General features: G+C 37.3%; 1 protein-coding gene across 8 annotated transcripts in view; it reads left to right on the top strand.

Annotated features, from left to right (window-relative positions):
* The window catches only part of BANK1 (B cell scaffold protein with ankyrin repeats 1), a 305,691-nt gene that overhangs the window by 275,874 nt on the left and 14,395 nt on the right, over positions 1–15,422 (top strand). For 6 of the 8 annotated variants that reach the window (XR_006602628.1, XM_045067101.1, XM_013054044.2 and 3 more), the window contains one exon: positions 3,651–3,716. Coding sequence is in view for 6 of the 8 variants with exons in the window: in XM_045067101.1 (XP_044923036.1) it covers positions 3,651–3,716 (66 nt within the window). In the remaining 2 variants the exon portion in view is untranslated. Of the gene's footprint in view, positions 1–3,650; positions 3,717–5,978; positions 6,075–9,269; positions 9,364–15,422 lie in introns of those variants that run through there. The other 2 variants (XR_006602629.1, XM_045067102.1) reach the window with 2 other exon arrangements.

The raw sequence follows: 15,422 nt of genomic DNA on the forward strand, positions 1-15,422 counted from the left end.
AGGATCACCTCCATATTTTATAAAAAATTAACCTTGGTCTATGATTTAACTTTCTAGTTTTTCTATTAGTCTAAATCCTCCGTGTGGTACAAATAACCTCTTCCTCAAAACAGAGCCCCCTATTTAAATTCACACTAAAGAATTTATCCAGGCACTACTGAACGTGCAGTGACTTGGGGAAAAAAGAATTGGTAGCAGCATCTTAGAATGTCAGAGCTGAGTGAGACATCAGAGAGCATCTCATCTGAGTTCCTCCTTTATCAGGAAGAAAATAAAGGCCTGGGGGAGAAAATCATTTTCCCATGTCACATATTGTTAACATTAAGACAAAACTATTGCCTTTCCCCACTGCCAAGCTGGTTAGCATTCTGGCATATAGATAGTTTCCTTTTTTTCTTTTTCAATATCTGCATGTTTAAAACAGACTCCCAACTTATTCACCAGAAATCTTATACAAAAGTATGTACTTTCATATAGAAAGCTGAGTGACCTATAACCCAATGTTCAATTCTCAGGATATCATGGATTTTACATTTACTTTTCTTAAAGGTTTGTGTCAGTGAGCATGGTAAAAAGAAAGCATACAAAGCTTTTTAGAACAAAGGTTTTACTGGTAAATGTAAAATGTTTCAGCTAATATTAACCATAAAAAAGGAAGATTAACAAATTCTGAAATTTTAGATCTATCCTTTTCCTAAAGCCCGCAGAGTGTTTTCTTGTTATGCATGTTTGAGTCAGTGATCATTTTGATGGACTAACCCTTTCTTCAGGAGACAAGTTAATATAGGTTTTTTTCCAAGATTACCTCACATGCAAAAATACCTCTGAACTTCCCTAGCATGAAGGAAACAATGTGTTTGGTAATGTGCTACTTGCGTCTTTGTAAAGAAATGAGGCTTGCCTGTAGGGGGAAGAAAAGGGCTCTTTGAAATGGGTGTAGCTCAAAGTGAGTTGAGAGGGGATTTCAGCAGAGATTATCCAGGGAGAAAGGACCTTCATATGTGGGGTGTGACGGGATACACATCTTACTTTTACAAAGCTCTCTTATCAGCACTTTGATAACCATCCTTCTCAGCCATCCAACTCCTCTCCCAATCTTCCCTCAGATCCCAGGCTCTGCTGGCTGGAAGTGTTAGAGAAAGCTCAAGGAGAATAAACACAGTCTTTGGAATTCTAAGGCTAGAAACTGAAAGACAGTGTTGACGTGTAGTGAATTTACTGCATTTCATGCACGCCCCGGCATTTGTTGTGGGCAGAACCATATACAAGATGTAAAATGACTTTTAACAAGTTAATGCCAAAAGTCCAGAAAAACTAATTCTAAGTGCTCTGGAGCTCCAAAATGCAGCAGAATTGTTAAAACTGATCGATCGGTGTACTCTTTATTTGGAGAATTTGTTGTCCAGATTTATCTTTGGATTCAGATTATTTTTCATAGTAATGATGCCACACTTCAGCCTTTTTAGTCTTACACATTTTCAGTTATTATCTTGACAATATTGGCAAAAAAAAAAAAGTGTGCAGACTCCACCTGTTATTAAAATTTCAAAACTGTTTCATTTTTTCAAGACTTTTTAGAACTAGCCAATGAAATAAAATCAAGCAGTACTTATAAAATTTTTCTAATATCCCAAAATGTATTCACACACCATATATCCATCGTTATATTTTAGTTTTTTTTTAAAGATTTTATTTATTTATTTGACAGAGAGAAATCACAAGTAGTCAGAGAGGCAGGCAGAGAGAGAGAGGGAAGCAGGCTCCCTGCTGAGCAGAGAGCCTGATGCGGGACTCGATTCCAGGACCCTGGGATCATGACCCGAGCCGAAGGCAGCGGCTTAACCCACTAAGCCACCCAGGCGCCCCCATCGTTATATTTTATTTAAGGAAAAATATAAACCACAAACCCAGAATTTGCCATTATGTTATATTTAGCGTGTTTTCCAAATACTGACTTGAAGCAGAAAATTGATTTTCAACCCCAAATGTTACTTCATGAGTATAATTTTTCTTAAACCCATCATACTTTGAAAATATGTTTGTTTTCCCTGTTTGAAAGAAGAGTACTCTTTGTCTGACAATAGCTGGCAAGCGAAATACCCTTAATAAATCATTTTTGATGTGATAGGATTTGGGGCAATTTTTTAAATTCAAAAAAATGTCATCCAGATTAAACACGGGTGTGACCTGGATAATAGATAGATAATGGGTCTAAAGAATATAAAAACTAAAGACAGAGGGGCGCCTGGGTGGCCCAGTGGGTTAAAGCCTCTGCCTTCGGCTCAGGTCATGATCCCAGGGTCCTGGAATAGAGCCCTGCATGGGTCTCTCTGCTCAGCAGGGAGCCTGCTTCTCCCGCCCCCCCCATCTCTACCTGCCTCTGCCTACTTGTGATCTATCTCTCTGTCAAATAAATATATAAAATCTTTAAAAGCAAAAAAACTAAGACAGAGAATATAAGACAGCTCCTGGGCTGCCTCTTCCAATCGGAGACATCAAACACCATCCAGCTGGACGGCTCACTCCCTCCCACATGCCTCAGTTCCATTGTCCCAGGAAAGTCTGATGAGCTGCAAAGAGGAACAAGAAACCCAAACGTACTGGAAATATTCAAGGGTTCTTCTGAATCCCCTCCTTCTATTTCCTCCTTTATCTTTCAAAGGAAATAGTTATGGAAGAGAAGTGCTGTGAAGAGCCAAGCAACAGATCTAAGTTAAAGGCTGCAGGCTCTAAATCAAGTCTCTACTCACAACAGTTCTGGGATCATTGCTAAATTACTTAGCCCTTTTACAAGTTAGTAAAACTTCCACCTCCCTCATCTTTAAACATATGAAGCTAGACTCAGTGTTCAAGGCCTCTAGCAGTTCCCAAATCCTGTAATTCAGACTGCCCATAAAAAATAAATGGAACCAACTCTGGGACGTTCAATTTCTAAAGTCAAGTTGTAAAGGGTATAGGCTTTCTTATTAACAAATGCCAGAAGCTATACAGAACTTTGTGGGTGCTCAATAAATATTAAACAATCAATTTTATCTCTCATCTGCAAAATGGGGTGAGTAATGCTAACTTGTCTCACAGAATTTCGTGCGAGAAACAATAAATGAGAACAAAGCACTTTTCAGAAAATGAAGTAATTCGAATAAGCTGCCTTAATAGGTCTGAGGTCTAGCTAGATGATGCAAGAATAAAGTGTCTTTTTCATTATTACATCTGTGAAATACAGCAGCCTTTTCATCTGTTTAAGAAGAAACAGTCATTATCCTTGCTTATCACCAGAAAGTCAGCATGAGTGATTTCTGTGCAAATGGAATTTTTCATGTGATTTTAACATTTATCACTTTTAACAAAGTGCACCTTTTAGCTTTACCTGATATCAGAATGGAATCATATCTTGATTTAAATAGGTTAACGAGGTGTTCTATCAGCTTTATACTCTTCTGCCTAAAGAAAATGCTTTTCAAAATGACTGATAAGTTGCACAAATGAGAAAATTGTAAATTTAATAATCCTCCTACTCAAAAGCAATACAATTCAAGAATTGCTACTAAGGAAAATGAAGTATTGCATTTGAGTTTCCTGGAGTCTTCCACAGTACGTTCTTTTTTATGCTTGTTTTCAATAAATATTACATGCTATTTTTTTTTTTACAGTGTTTCAACAAAAGACAGCCAGAAGACAATCTGATGGTGACAAGTTCCATGGTCCTAAGAGACAAGGTACTGACATAAACTTTAGCTTATTTAATAATCTCTAAGTAAGAGTTTAAAAAGTCTTATGAATATTGGATGAAGTCTCCGAGGATAGAAGTAAATAATTGTGTGCCTGATTACTCTTACTCTTTAATTAGTGTCTTGCCCAAATATAATTTTGTGATAAGATTAATATAAGAAAATTATTTCAATTAATAAAGGCAAGAAACAGCCATGTGAACATGTTTGTGGTGGTGTTGATGATATTGTTACCAAGGCTCTAGGAAGGTCAAGTAAGACAAATTCTCTAACCTACATGGAGACCTAGCTTTCATAGACCATTAGAGAGAAGCCTCTGGAGTATAAGTTAGGAGGGCTGGGGCAGGGGAAACAGATGACTGATTCCCCCAAGAAGGGGACCAGCCTGGGATTTCTGTCCTCTGTATTGAACTCCAATCAAAGATTGGACCCTTGTCTCACTATTCTCTTGCTCTCTGCCCTTAATCCAGCAGTTTTTGGAGCACTTACTTGTTATGCAGAAAAGTGCCGAAAACTGTAGTTGCAGAGACATCACACACAGTAGAAAAACTTTCCTCTCATTCTACATAGAGGCCCCTGCCTCCAATTTTCCCTGACATACACGGTTCCAATTGAAAAGAGAAACTCTAGCAAGTTATTTATTGTGATTTTTCCCCCTGATAATAAGAGCTTGATTAAAGTTCAAAAATAAAAAAATGTAAAAGGTGACAGATGGAGGGAGCTGGTTCTGATCATCAATAATCTCAACACACCTAGGAAATAACTTCAGTCCAAAACAGCATTGCCTTGAAGTTGCTACTAGTAAACTACTGGAGAGACATTAAAATAAAACCAAGAGCTTATCTCACAGTAGCCACTAAACTCACCACCGCCCCCCCCAAACACACACAGCCAGTGTCCCTTTGTCCCATCATAGAGATGGCTAGGACTGATTTCTCAGCCCACTGAGCTACTAAATACACAACCTTGGTGGACCTGTTCCTAGAACGTCATGGATTGTCCTCCAAACAAAGGTGTGTCCTTAAATGAGTGATCTTCATCCATCACTTCAAGTAGCATTTCCCATGGCAGCAAGGTTGTACTGAGACCATTCTTCCAATTCTTGACAATTCTTGAATGCAGCACATGATGAAACTGAATTTCTGGCCCTGAGCACATAGATATATCACTTACAGATTTATATGCAAAAAAAACAAAAACAAAAACCGTCTATTTGACAGCTTTCCATTTCTAGTGATTTCATAATTTGAGGGGAAAGATTTATCTTTTTAAGGTTACTATTATCCTTCCACTGTACCTTTACCTCTCTCAAGAAATAAGTGCAGACCTCCATATGAGATCATTCTACAATTAGAATGAAACAGTTCCTGAGGAATTAGCAAAGTAGAGATTATTCCTATCAGGACTCCCCCACATACCTCACAGAGTTTCGGGAAAAAACAAAGGGAGCAGATGCTTTGAGCTCTTTAGGAGAAAATTTCCCTGAAGCGTTTTTAAATAAATTATTCAATTATCATGTTTTAATTAAATTCTGTTAGAATTGAGGGGAGAATGTGAAGACGGCCACCAGAGATGAAGGAATGTGACAACTAGCAAGAGGAATGAAGAGATCCTTGGAATCTCACTCTTATCAATTGTCCTCTGGTTACCCCCAGAGAGCAACATAAGGAAAGGCTGCTAGTGTCTATTAGAGACCAATTATTCTTCTACTGTATGTACAGAAAAATAGTCCCTTCTGTACCCAGAAAAGAAAAGGGAGGGGAGAATAGCGAAAGGAAACAAGAACCCAATTATAAAATATTTTATTGGATTAATATCTGTGCATACTTTGGTACTTAATTTGTTTCATTGCTATCAATAATCAGTAGATTTTTAAAGCTCTTTTAGGGCTAGGATATGAAATTTTTACTCAAATTTTGTATGAATTTTTTTCTCTCTGGATATTTAAGTCCAACTTACTGATGATGTTTTAGATTAGCCACCTTAGAGCAGTTTCCCTAGATTCCTTTAACCCTGGATATAAGTAATTCTTTGGAACAGAAAAGAATATTGTTCTATTTGCAAGGAGAAGAGGAATATTAAACCTTGTGAAATGTTGGAAAACCTCCCTGATTACTGCAGTCTGCAGGGAAATCAGAATCTAGTATGAGAACAGAAGAGACAATTAAGAATAATCGGGAAGATTTTAAAATTAAATAATTTTACTTTTTTCTTTACTCTGTCCAATCATTTTTCTCTAAACCTTTTCAGATGTTTATGACCATCCAGTCCGTGGGACATACTAGGAGATCAAAATTGCTTGTTCCTGAATTAATGATTACTCTCTAAGTATCCTGGGATTTCATGGTATAGTAGGAAAAGCCGTACCTGCTTCACCGATGATAATCTCTTTATTTGAACAAGAAAAGAAAGTCCTTTTATGACATGTTTATCAGAACCAAGATTTTCTAAAGGGACCAGACAGGTTCTCTAAGGAAGGCTAAAGAAATTACTTAATTCTTTCACTATATGCTGGAAGGAAAAGGGATTATGAAAGCCAACTATTTTCCCTCTGAAATTATAAGTGTTTCAGATGCCCTACATTCAAGACTGCCAAGGGATTGCCAGGAAGTTACATTATTGCTAAGTCAAGGAATTTTCCTGAGGAACAGAAAAAATTAATTGGCACAATTTCCATGGAAACTTAACAGATTTCTTCAATTCAGTTTTCACATCCTGAAAAAATATAGAGTGAGGACTTTGGGTCCTCCAGATAAAATTTTCCACCAAAATACAGTTTTAAAATCAGTTTTCCTGAGTTGTTTTGAAATTAGAAAATGCCAGAGTGGTATCTCAGAATGTGCTGCTACTAGCACAGCTCTCCCTCCCCTTCCCAAAACTGAGCTCTACCCAGGGTGCTCCAGACTTTGTTCATCAGCACTGCAAGCCAGAGAACTGAATTTTGTCAGTGGGTTTGGAGTTGCTCAGAGTTTTGAAGTCTGAGTCATGTTAATGATGCTGGTAGAAGACTGATTTATAATTCCCTAATTTCAATCTATTGAGTCTATACCAGAGTAAGATTCCTTCCCAGTGACTAGGATACTTGGATTCCTTCAACTCCTGACAAATAATAAAGTTCTATGAAATATTATTAGGAATTAGAAGGCCACTAGGTGAACATGATCAAGTCAAAGGCGGCTGGAGGAATATGAGGGTTGCTTCTTTAAAGACATGGAAATATCTGGTTAATTTTCCCTGTCTTACAAGATCATGTAATAGTCTCAGGTCAAGATTTCTCACATTTCCCATATCTGTTACACCTTTTTTCCCCCTCTGTTATATCTTTTTCTTGGGCTATGCCAAGGGGCCTTTTCTATCCTTACTGGAATCGTACACCTATTATTAATGTAGTCTTACTTCAAATATGATACATGGCAAATGATGAGGTTTAACTTTCCTGGCTTTTGGAACTGCCTCCCTGTGATTGTAGACCACATCCACAAATCTCCTCAGTCACACAGTTAAAAAATGAATCTCATCAAGGATGTGCTGTTGCTGTCAATCTTGGAAGGCAAACTATTTCTTTGGGGACCAGGATTAGTGGGAGGTAGGGGAAGCACATCCTATAGACAGCTGCCTATATCTGAGACACTCAACCTTAGATGAGCATAGAATTATTTGTGGAGCTTCTAAAATTAGGTTGCCTAAATCCTACCTTAGATATGGCTTAAAATGAAACATGTGAGAATAATATTGAACAATAATCTCAAAAACAACATGCAAAAGAAAAAATATACCCAAAAGAAACTTTTTTTTTAAAGATTTTATTTATTTACTTGACAGAGATCACAAGTAGGCAGAGAGGTAGGCAGAGAGAGAGAGGGGGAAGCAGGCTCCCTGCTCCCTGCTGAGCAGAGAGCCCAATGTGGGGCCCGATCCCAGGACCCTGAGATCATGACCTGAGCCCAAGGCAGAAGCTTATCCCACTGAGCCATCCTGGAGCTCCCCAAAAGGAACTTTTTTGAAGGCCATATTATGGTCAAATTTGGCCACTAACTGTGTTATATTTCAAAAATACTCTGCACAATTTTTGCCATGTTTAAACCATGCTTAACTCCATGTTTTATGTAAAAATTCAAATCTACAACCAGTCCCTATTATATTATTATATCACTTGCTACAAATAACTTCTGCTGTTATTACTTATTGTCATGCTTTCCATATTATCATGCTTTCCACTCCTAATTCTATAAAAAGTGGAAAAATAAAAGATATATCAAGGGAATCTGGTCAATAAAAACATGAGGGAAAACATTTATTTTTGATAATGGAAACTATTCACATGAGTTTAATATGCAGGCATTAAATATTTTCTACTCAGTGACTATCTGTCTGGCCCCAGGTATAGTCTCTGCCCACTGATTCTTCAATACAGACTGAAAAGTCATTGTTGGCTGGTCTTTTCAGAGGGTGGGAATGCTCATGGGCAAGATACAGTCAGGGAACGTATCTTGTTTGTGTTCTCCAAGTACCCAATGCTGCAGCAGTCTGATAAATGTTAAATAATGAAATTTTCTGTAAGTTGGAGGCCTGGGGAAATGTAGATATAGATGCCCTTACGTGGAAGAAAAGAAAATGTTGGCCTCTGAGGTATTTTAATCAGGTTCTTTTTGCTGACAGTGGATATATTAAAAAGAAAAGAGGGGGGTTATCAAAATATGGTCATTTGTACTCCATAAAAGAACAATGGCTTTAGTTCTCTTTTTCGATGTAACTTACATTTCCATTTTCACAAGTTTTTTTGTTAAAGTCACACCTGGGAAAACTTGAGTAATAACTGAGTTCTTGTCCAAAATGGTGATGTGTCAAAAGCCCACAGTAGAAAGTCAGGTTGAAGAATTTAATATTACACTTTGCTTCCTGAGGCCCTCAGATAAAGCTCTGTGATGGAGGGATGGCATGTTCAAGAAGAATTCTTTTAGTAACTGATGCAGAAAGTTAGTTGTTTACAATCAGTACATAGCACCAAGGAATCGCGTTTCACCTGTATGTGATGAGGCTGTGCCAACCAAACTTGCGAATCCTGGGATCCTCAGTTATGAATTACAACTAGAGCAGAGAACAAAATTTGACTGAACACAAGAAATGGAAGCAAAGGATAAGTAGACTCTAAATCTCTTGGTGAACATGATTCTGTAGATATGTTCTCTTTTAAGAGGGATTAAGGAAGAGTACAAATAAATAATATGAGAATTTCAAAAACAAATCCAGAGAAAAGGATGGAGAATTTAATCATGAAGACTCAAGATAATTATACTTCTGTAAATGATTTGTTTGATGAGTAAGAATGTCAAACACCAAGCGATCAAAATGTAGATAATAGAAAATACATACACACATACAGTAAGAACATTTCAGCTAACAGTTTGTAATTTTTTAAATCTTAGGCTTTTGAAAATACTTTACCTGTTTAAAAAATGTTTTAAGGCAGTAAAGAAATATGGATTATTTTGAATTTTCATTTATTAAATTTAACCTGAACTATTCAACTTTCGGTTTCAGTATCTGACACCTATCAATATACAAAAGATAAAAAAGAAAATTTCAGAAAACTGTGATCTTACAAACAAATTAAAAACAAAGGGAAGAGAAGCACCTGGGTGGCTCAGTCATTAAGCGTCTGCCTTCGGTTCAAGTCGTGGTCCCATGGTCCTGGGACTGAGCCTGGCATTGGGCTCCCTGCTCTGTGGAAAGCCTGACTCTCCTTTTCCTACTCCCCCTTCTTGTGTTCTCTCTCTCACTGTGTCTATCTCTGTCAAATAAATAAATAAAAGCTTTTAAAAAAAAATAGGGAAGAAACAGCAGCAGAAGGTCTGGAGTAGAATCGCTAAGAAAATGTTGAAAAACAAAAATAAAACTGGGGGCATCATGTTACCTGATTTCAAGCTTTACTACAAAGCTGTGATCACCAAGACAGCATGGTACTGGCATAAAAACAGACACATAGACCAGTGGAACAGAGTAGAGAGCCCAGATATGGGCCCTCAACTCTACGGTCAATTAATCTTAGAGAAAACAGGAAAAAATATACAGTGGAAAAAAGACAGTCTCTTCAATAAATGGTTCTGGGAAAATTGGACAGCTATATGTAGAAGAATGAAACTCGAACATTCTCTTACACTGTACACAAAGATAAACTCAAAATGGATAAAAGACCTCAACGTGAGACAGGAATCCATCAGAATTTTAGAAGAGAACATAGGCAGTAATCTCTTCGATATCAGCCACAGCAACTTCTTTCAAGATATGTCTCCAAAAGCAAAGGAATCAAAAGTGAAAATGAACTTTTGGGACTTCATCAAAATCAAAAGCTTCTGCACAGCAAAGGAAACAGTCAAGAAAACAAAGAGGCAACCCACGGAATGGGAGAAGATATTTGCAAATGACAGTACGGACAAAAGGTTGATATCCAGGATCTATAAAGAACTCCTAAAATTCAACACACACAAAACAAATAATCATAAAAAAATGGGCAGAAGATATGAACAGACACTTCTCCAATCAAGACATACAAATGGCTATCAGACACATGAAAAAATGTTCATCATCACTAGCCATCAGGGAGATTCAAATTAAAACCACATTGAGATACCACCTTACACCAGTTAGAATGGCCAAAATTAGCAAGACATGAAACAACGTGTGTTGGAGAGGATGTGGAGAAAGAGGAGCCCTCTTAATGCTGTTGGTGGGAATGCAAGTTGGTGCAGCCACTTTGGAGAACAGTGTGGAGATTCCTTAAAAAATTAAAAATAGAGCTTCCCTGTGATCCTGCATTACACTACTGGGTATTTACCCCGAAGATGCAGATGTAGGGAAAAGAAGGGCCATCTGTACCCCAATGTTTATAGCAACAATGGCCACAGTCGCCAAACTATGGAAAGAACCAGGATGCCCTTCAATGGACGAATGGATAAGGAAGATGTGGTCCATATACACTATGGAGTATTATGCCTCCATCAGAAAGGATGAATACCCAACTTTTGTAGCAACATGGACGGGACTGGAAGAGATTATGCTGAGTGAAATAAGTCAAGTAGAGAGTCAATTATCATATGGTTTCACTTATTTGTGGAGCATAACAAATAGCATGGAGGACAAGGGGAGTTAGAGAGGAGAAGGGAGTTGAGGGCAATTGGAAGGGGAGGTGAACCATGAGAGACTATGGACTCTGAGAAACAATCTGAGAGATTTGAAGGGGCGGGGGTTGGGAGGTTGGGGAAACCAGGTGGTGGGTATTAGAGAAGGCACGGATTGCATGGAGCACTGCGTGTGGTGCAAAAACAATGAATACTGTTACACTGAAAATAAATAAATAAATAAGACTGGAGTCAACGTCAAGCTAAGATGAAAGCAATGAAAGCATGAAAGACATTTTAGGTGTGAGGGTAGGATGATATGAAACATATGACATGAAAAGGGATCTAGTGACAAGAGGGAGTATGGTAAAAATAAAATAAGCTTGAAGTTAAAATTTCAGTAGCAAATTAAAACTACTTTGGTCACAATGAAAAGGACTGATGGTAGATAAAAATAAGTTATTGGAGTTGAGAACATAATTGGAGAAGGGTTTGTTCTCAATACCTGGAAAGACTAAAAACAATCAGGTAATATGAAGAAGAGAGATACAATGTATAATAGGTTTGGTGGGGTTCTTCCTTCCTTTCTTTCTTTCTTTCTTCCTTCCTTTCTTCCTTTCTTTTTTTTTTTTAATAGAATACAAAACACAGTCGATGACATAGCTAAACGAAGCATTGGAGAACAAGGAAGTGAAGGACTATATGGGCTCACTGTGGCCCAGAAAACAATAAGGAAATATATCCACCTTTAAAACACCCTAGCAAATCTTTAATTATAAAGATGAAGATATAAACCTAAAGTACTGAGAAGATATTTTAAGTTAGATTTTTCTATTAAAAAAAATCAGAATCAGTTTTAAGAATTAGAGAATCTGTGTAACAGAAATTTGAGCTAATGGACTAAATGGTGTATTAGGAAAAGATTGCAACTTAAGAAGATTATATTTAGTCTGGTGTTTCATTCATGTTAAGAAGAAAACAGAGCTTTTGGATATCTAAGGTTTTAGAAAAGATGGAATTTCTGTGGTCATCATGAAAGTATTACCCAAAATGTATTCTAAGTAAATGAGAGAGTAAGCAATATAAAAAGTTCAAAGAGAACTTCTGGTATTAAAGAACTGGTGTTGAATAATGAATTCAATAAAACATGGAATTGCATTTAAGCAATTTATTGTAAATTTATTTATAAAATGTGAATGTAAAATATTGGTGATAAAAAATAGACAATTCAGCAAATTATAATTTCACTGCAATAATCTGAGTTTGATGCTCAAATAAGGTAAAGTTGTCTAGGTACTAGAAGAAAATGCAAAACTAAAATCATTCTCTTTCATTCATGACTTAGTAATCGAAATATATATATAAGATAAACAGTATCTCTGAAACTTATTTTAAAATAAAATATGTACCTTCCAAATCACTTAATATGTGTGTGTGTGTACAAATATATGTATAGTCTTTTTTTTTTTTTAAGATTTTATTTATTTATTTGACAGACAGAGATCACAAGTAGGCAGAGAGGCAGGCAGAGAGAGAGAGGGAAGCAGGCTCCCCACTGAGCAGAGAGCCTGATTCGGGGCTTGATCCCAGGACCCTCAGACCATGACCTGAGCCAAAGGCAGAGGCTTTAACTGACTGAGCCACCCAGGCGCCCCTATGTATAGTCTTTATGACAAGATTTAGAAACTCGTTTGTTTGTTTGTTTGTTTTTATTTAATAAAGAGAGAGAGATCACAAGTAGGCAGAGAGGAAAGCAGTGGGTGGGGACCAGAGGGAGCCTGGTGTGGGACTCTGTCCCAGGACCCTGAGATCATGACCTGAGCCAAAGGCAGAGGCTTAACCCACTGAGCCACCCAGGTGCCCATAAACTAGTATTTTTAGCATATGGAAAATTATTAAGAGGGGTAAGAGGGATTCTGGGTAAGCTGGCCCAACAGGATTCTTGCTGAAGGCAGAGCCAGGTGATCAGATATCACCTTGGGGGTGATGGAAGGTACAGAAAGAAACCCAAGCAAATATTGAAGGTAATTGGATATGGAAGGTGGGGGACTCTGACTGCACAAACTTAGCAGGATTCTGAGGAAAATTAGCAATACAAAGATGGGTGTGGAAGTACAAAAGGTGAGGCATAGTTGGGAAGAAGACTCAGAGGAGCCTGACTCAAGATTAGTCAAGGGGGGAAGTCTGGCAACATTGCAGCCCTAAGTTTGAGATGGGGATACTTTGTTTGGAACTTACAAATAATTCAACACTCCAAGTATCTCATAATTCACTCATGTGCCCCAGAGTTAATATACCTGCTAGTTCCTTAGCTAGGGAACCAAAAAATTAGCTTCAGATATAAAGCTTGGTTATTGGGTTTTTAAATTCTATTACTGACAAGTTCTTTCCAGTTACAAAATAATGTGTTAAGATGGTACAGTATGATATGGCATTGGTGTAGTGTATATGGCATGGCTTAGAATGGTATGTATTTCATGGGGAAGCCTATTAGCAAAGTGAGAGAAAGTTTCTTAGTGTAAGAACAATACAGGTGCACCTGGGTGGCTCAGTCCAGTTAAGTGTCTGCCTTCAAGTCAGGTCATGATCCCAGCATTCTAGGATTGAGCCCTGCATCAGGCTCCCTGCTCAGTTGTTCAGTGGGGAGTCTGCTTCTCCCTCTCCCTCTCCCCTTCCCCCAGCTCATCTCCCCCTCTCTGTATCTCTCAGATAAATAAATAAAATCTTAATTTTTTTTTAAAAATACAGTATTATCACAGAAAACTGGAAATTAGAAAAACATAATCTCTGATACTATAACAATAGAACAACTTCTATCATCTTAAGATAATTTCCCTCCATGCTTTATTTTATGAACAACATTTATATCATTAAAATTTTACTCTAGATACAAATTTGAATTCTGCCTCTCTATCATTATATAATAAGTACTTTCTGTGTTGCCACATGGTCTTTTTTTTTTTCATGTGGTCTTTTTATTATTATTTTAATGACTACTTAATATTTATTATGTAAATATTTCACACTTTAAATTTTTGGGTTTTGGGCAATTAAGTCATTTCCTTTCAAATTTTCGTAAAACATGTTATTCTAGCCAGTCAATGGTAGAAATAATTTTAATGAAAAACTCAGTTCACTTTCTTACCGAAAGATTCATACACTCACCACAACGGTGTTACTTGTTGTTTATATATGATCAAATAGAAATGTAAAGAGATACTGATCCAAAAGGAACGAAAACTCTAGAAACTACAGTTTATCTTGAAGCTTTTATACTGAGAGACCAAGATTCTGCAATATGTACAGTTAGCAATCTGACAAAGGCTTTTCAACAATAATTATGTTAAATTCATTCCAAATTTCCTGAAAATAAACTAATAATTAATATAAATTTGGGAAGGAAAGAAAAAAACTTTCCATCCCCCATACAACAGTAATCTAAGCCCATTAAAGTAATTTTGCACACCCTACCAAAAATTACAGGTTGCACGTTTTGGTTTGACTAGTCTACCCTCAGGAGAAAAGATGATAAAGTGCCTAAATCATTTTGTTTTGCAACTTGTCCTAGCTAATAATAATTTATCAAGACAATTTTGCTTTAGTCTTTTTAGTGGGGGGGGAATGGGTGAGTAAAAGCAGAAGTATGTAAACTTAGTCTAATTGTAAACAGCTCACTTCCAGAACTTGCTCTATTTAGAACTCCTGCTGTTCCTAACTTTTGTTCTTTTGTTCTCTCTGCACAACCACGCAAGATTGAACTCCACCCCCCTAAAAAGTCAACTGGCTTATATTTTAGCAGCGAGAATTTGAAAGATGAAAGGGTAATTGAAATGAGTATTGTTAACATGATTCAGTATTTTTTTGAATTCAGCTTAACCTGCATGTAGAGCCAAACAAGCTGGTAGGGTTTTCCAGGAAGCCTTTCTGTGAGAGACCTTCGACAAACGCAGAAAATCCAGCCGCAGAGGTTACTCGAGATAAAAGCGCATTCATATTTAGTCAAAGGGATGACACAAGTGAGGTGCTAGTTAAGTGTCTTAGCTATTAAATGATGGCACTCAGCTTCCATACTCTGGCAGGAATGGCTCATAGAATTCTTTCGCAAAACGCATCTCCCAAATTGGAGTGGAATGTGGAGGCCTATAAAAAACAAACGGTTTAAGAAGCAAGATCTCAATTGTTATCTGTGCTTTTGGCAGCTGAACCAGTGAGCCCTCTGGCTGACTTGTGCTTCTTCAGTTCTCTTGGGATTTCATGCTCCGTCATCCCTGAAGAAAATGATTTTGAGTGTAGAATCTGTTGACATCTTGTTAGTTCTGGGGGAATAGGACTTCTGAAGAGAAAAGACAAGACCAGCCAAGAACCCCCCCATAGGAATCAGAATGATTGGTCATGGAACAATTTTATGTGTATGTGAATCTTTTCAGAAAGGAATCCTCTCTGTGTCCCTGTTCCAAGATTCTTTGCTACAATCCTTCTCAAAACCAAGAAAGCCATTAAAGGTCATTCCAAGACAGCCCCAAGGGTCAAGTCTCCTTGAAATACTTAAAACCTGCTATGAAGTACTGGAAATGTC

The sequence above is a fragment of the Mustela putorius genome, unplaced genomic scaffold, assembly GCF_011764305.1.
Source record: "Mustela putorius furo isolate JIRA1106 unplaced genomic scaffold, ASM1176430v1.1 tig00003871_pilon_pilon_pilon, whole genome shotgun sequence".
NCBI classification, from domain to species: domain Eukaryota; kingdom Metazoa; phylum Chordata; class Mammalia; order Carnivora; family Mustelidae; genus Mustela; species Mustela putorius.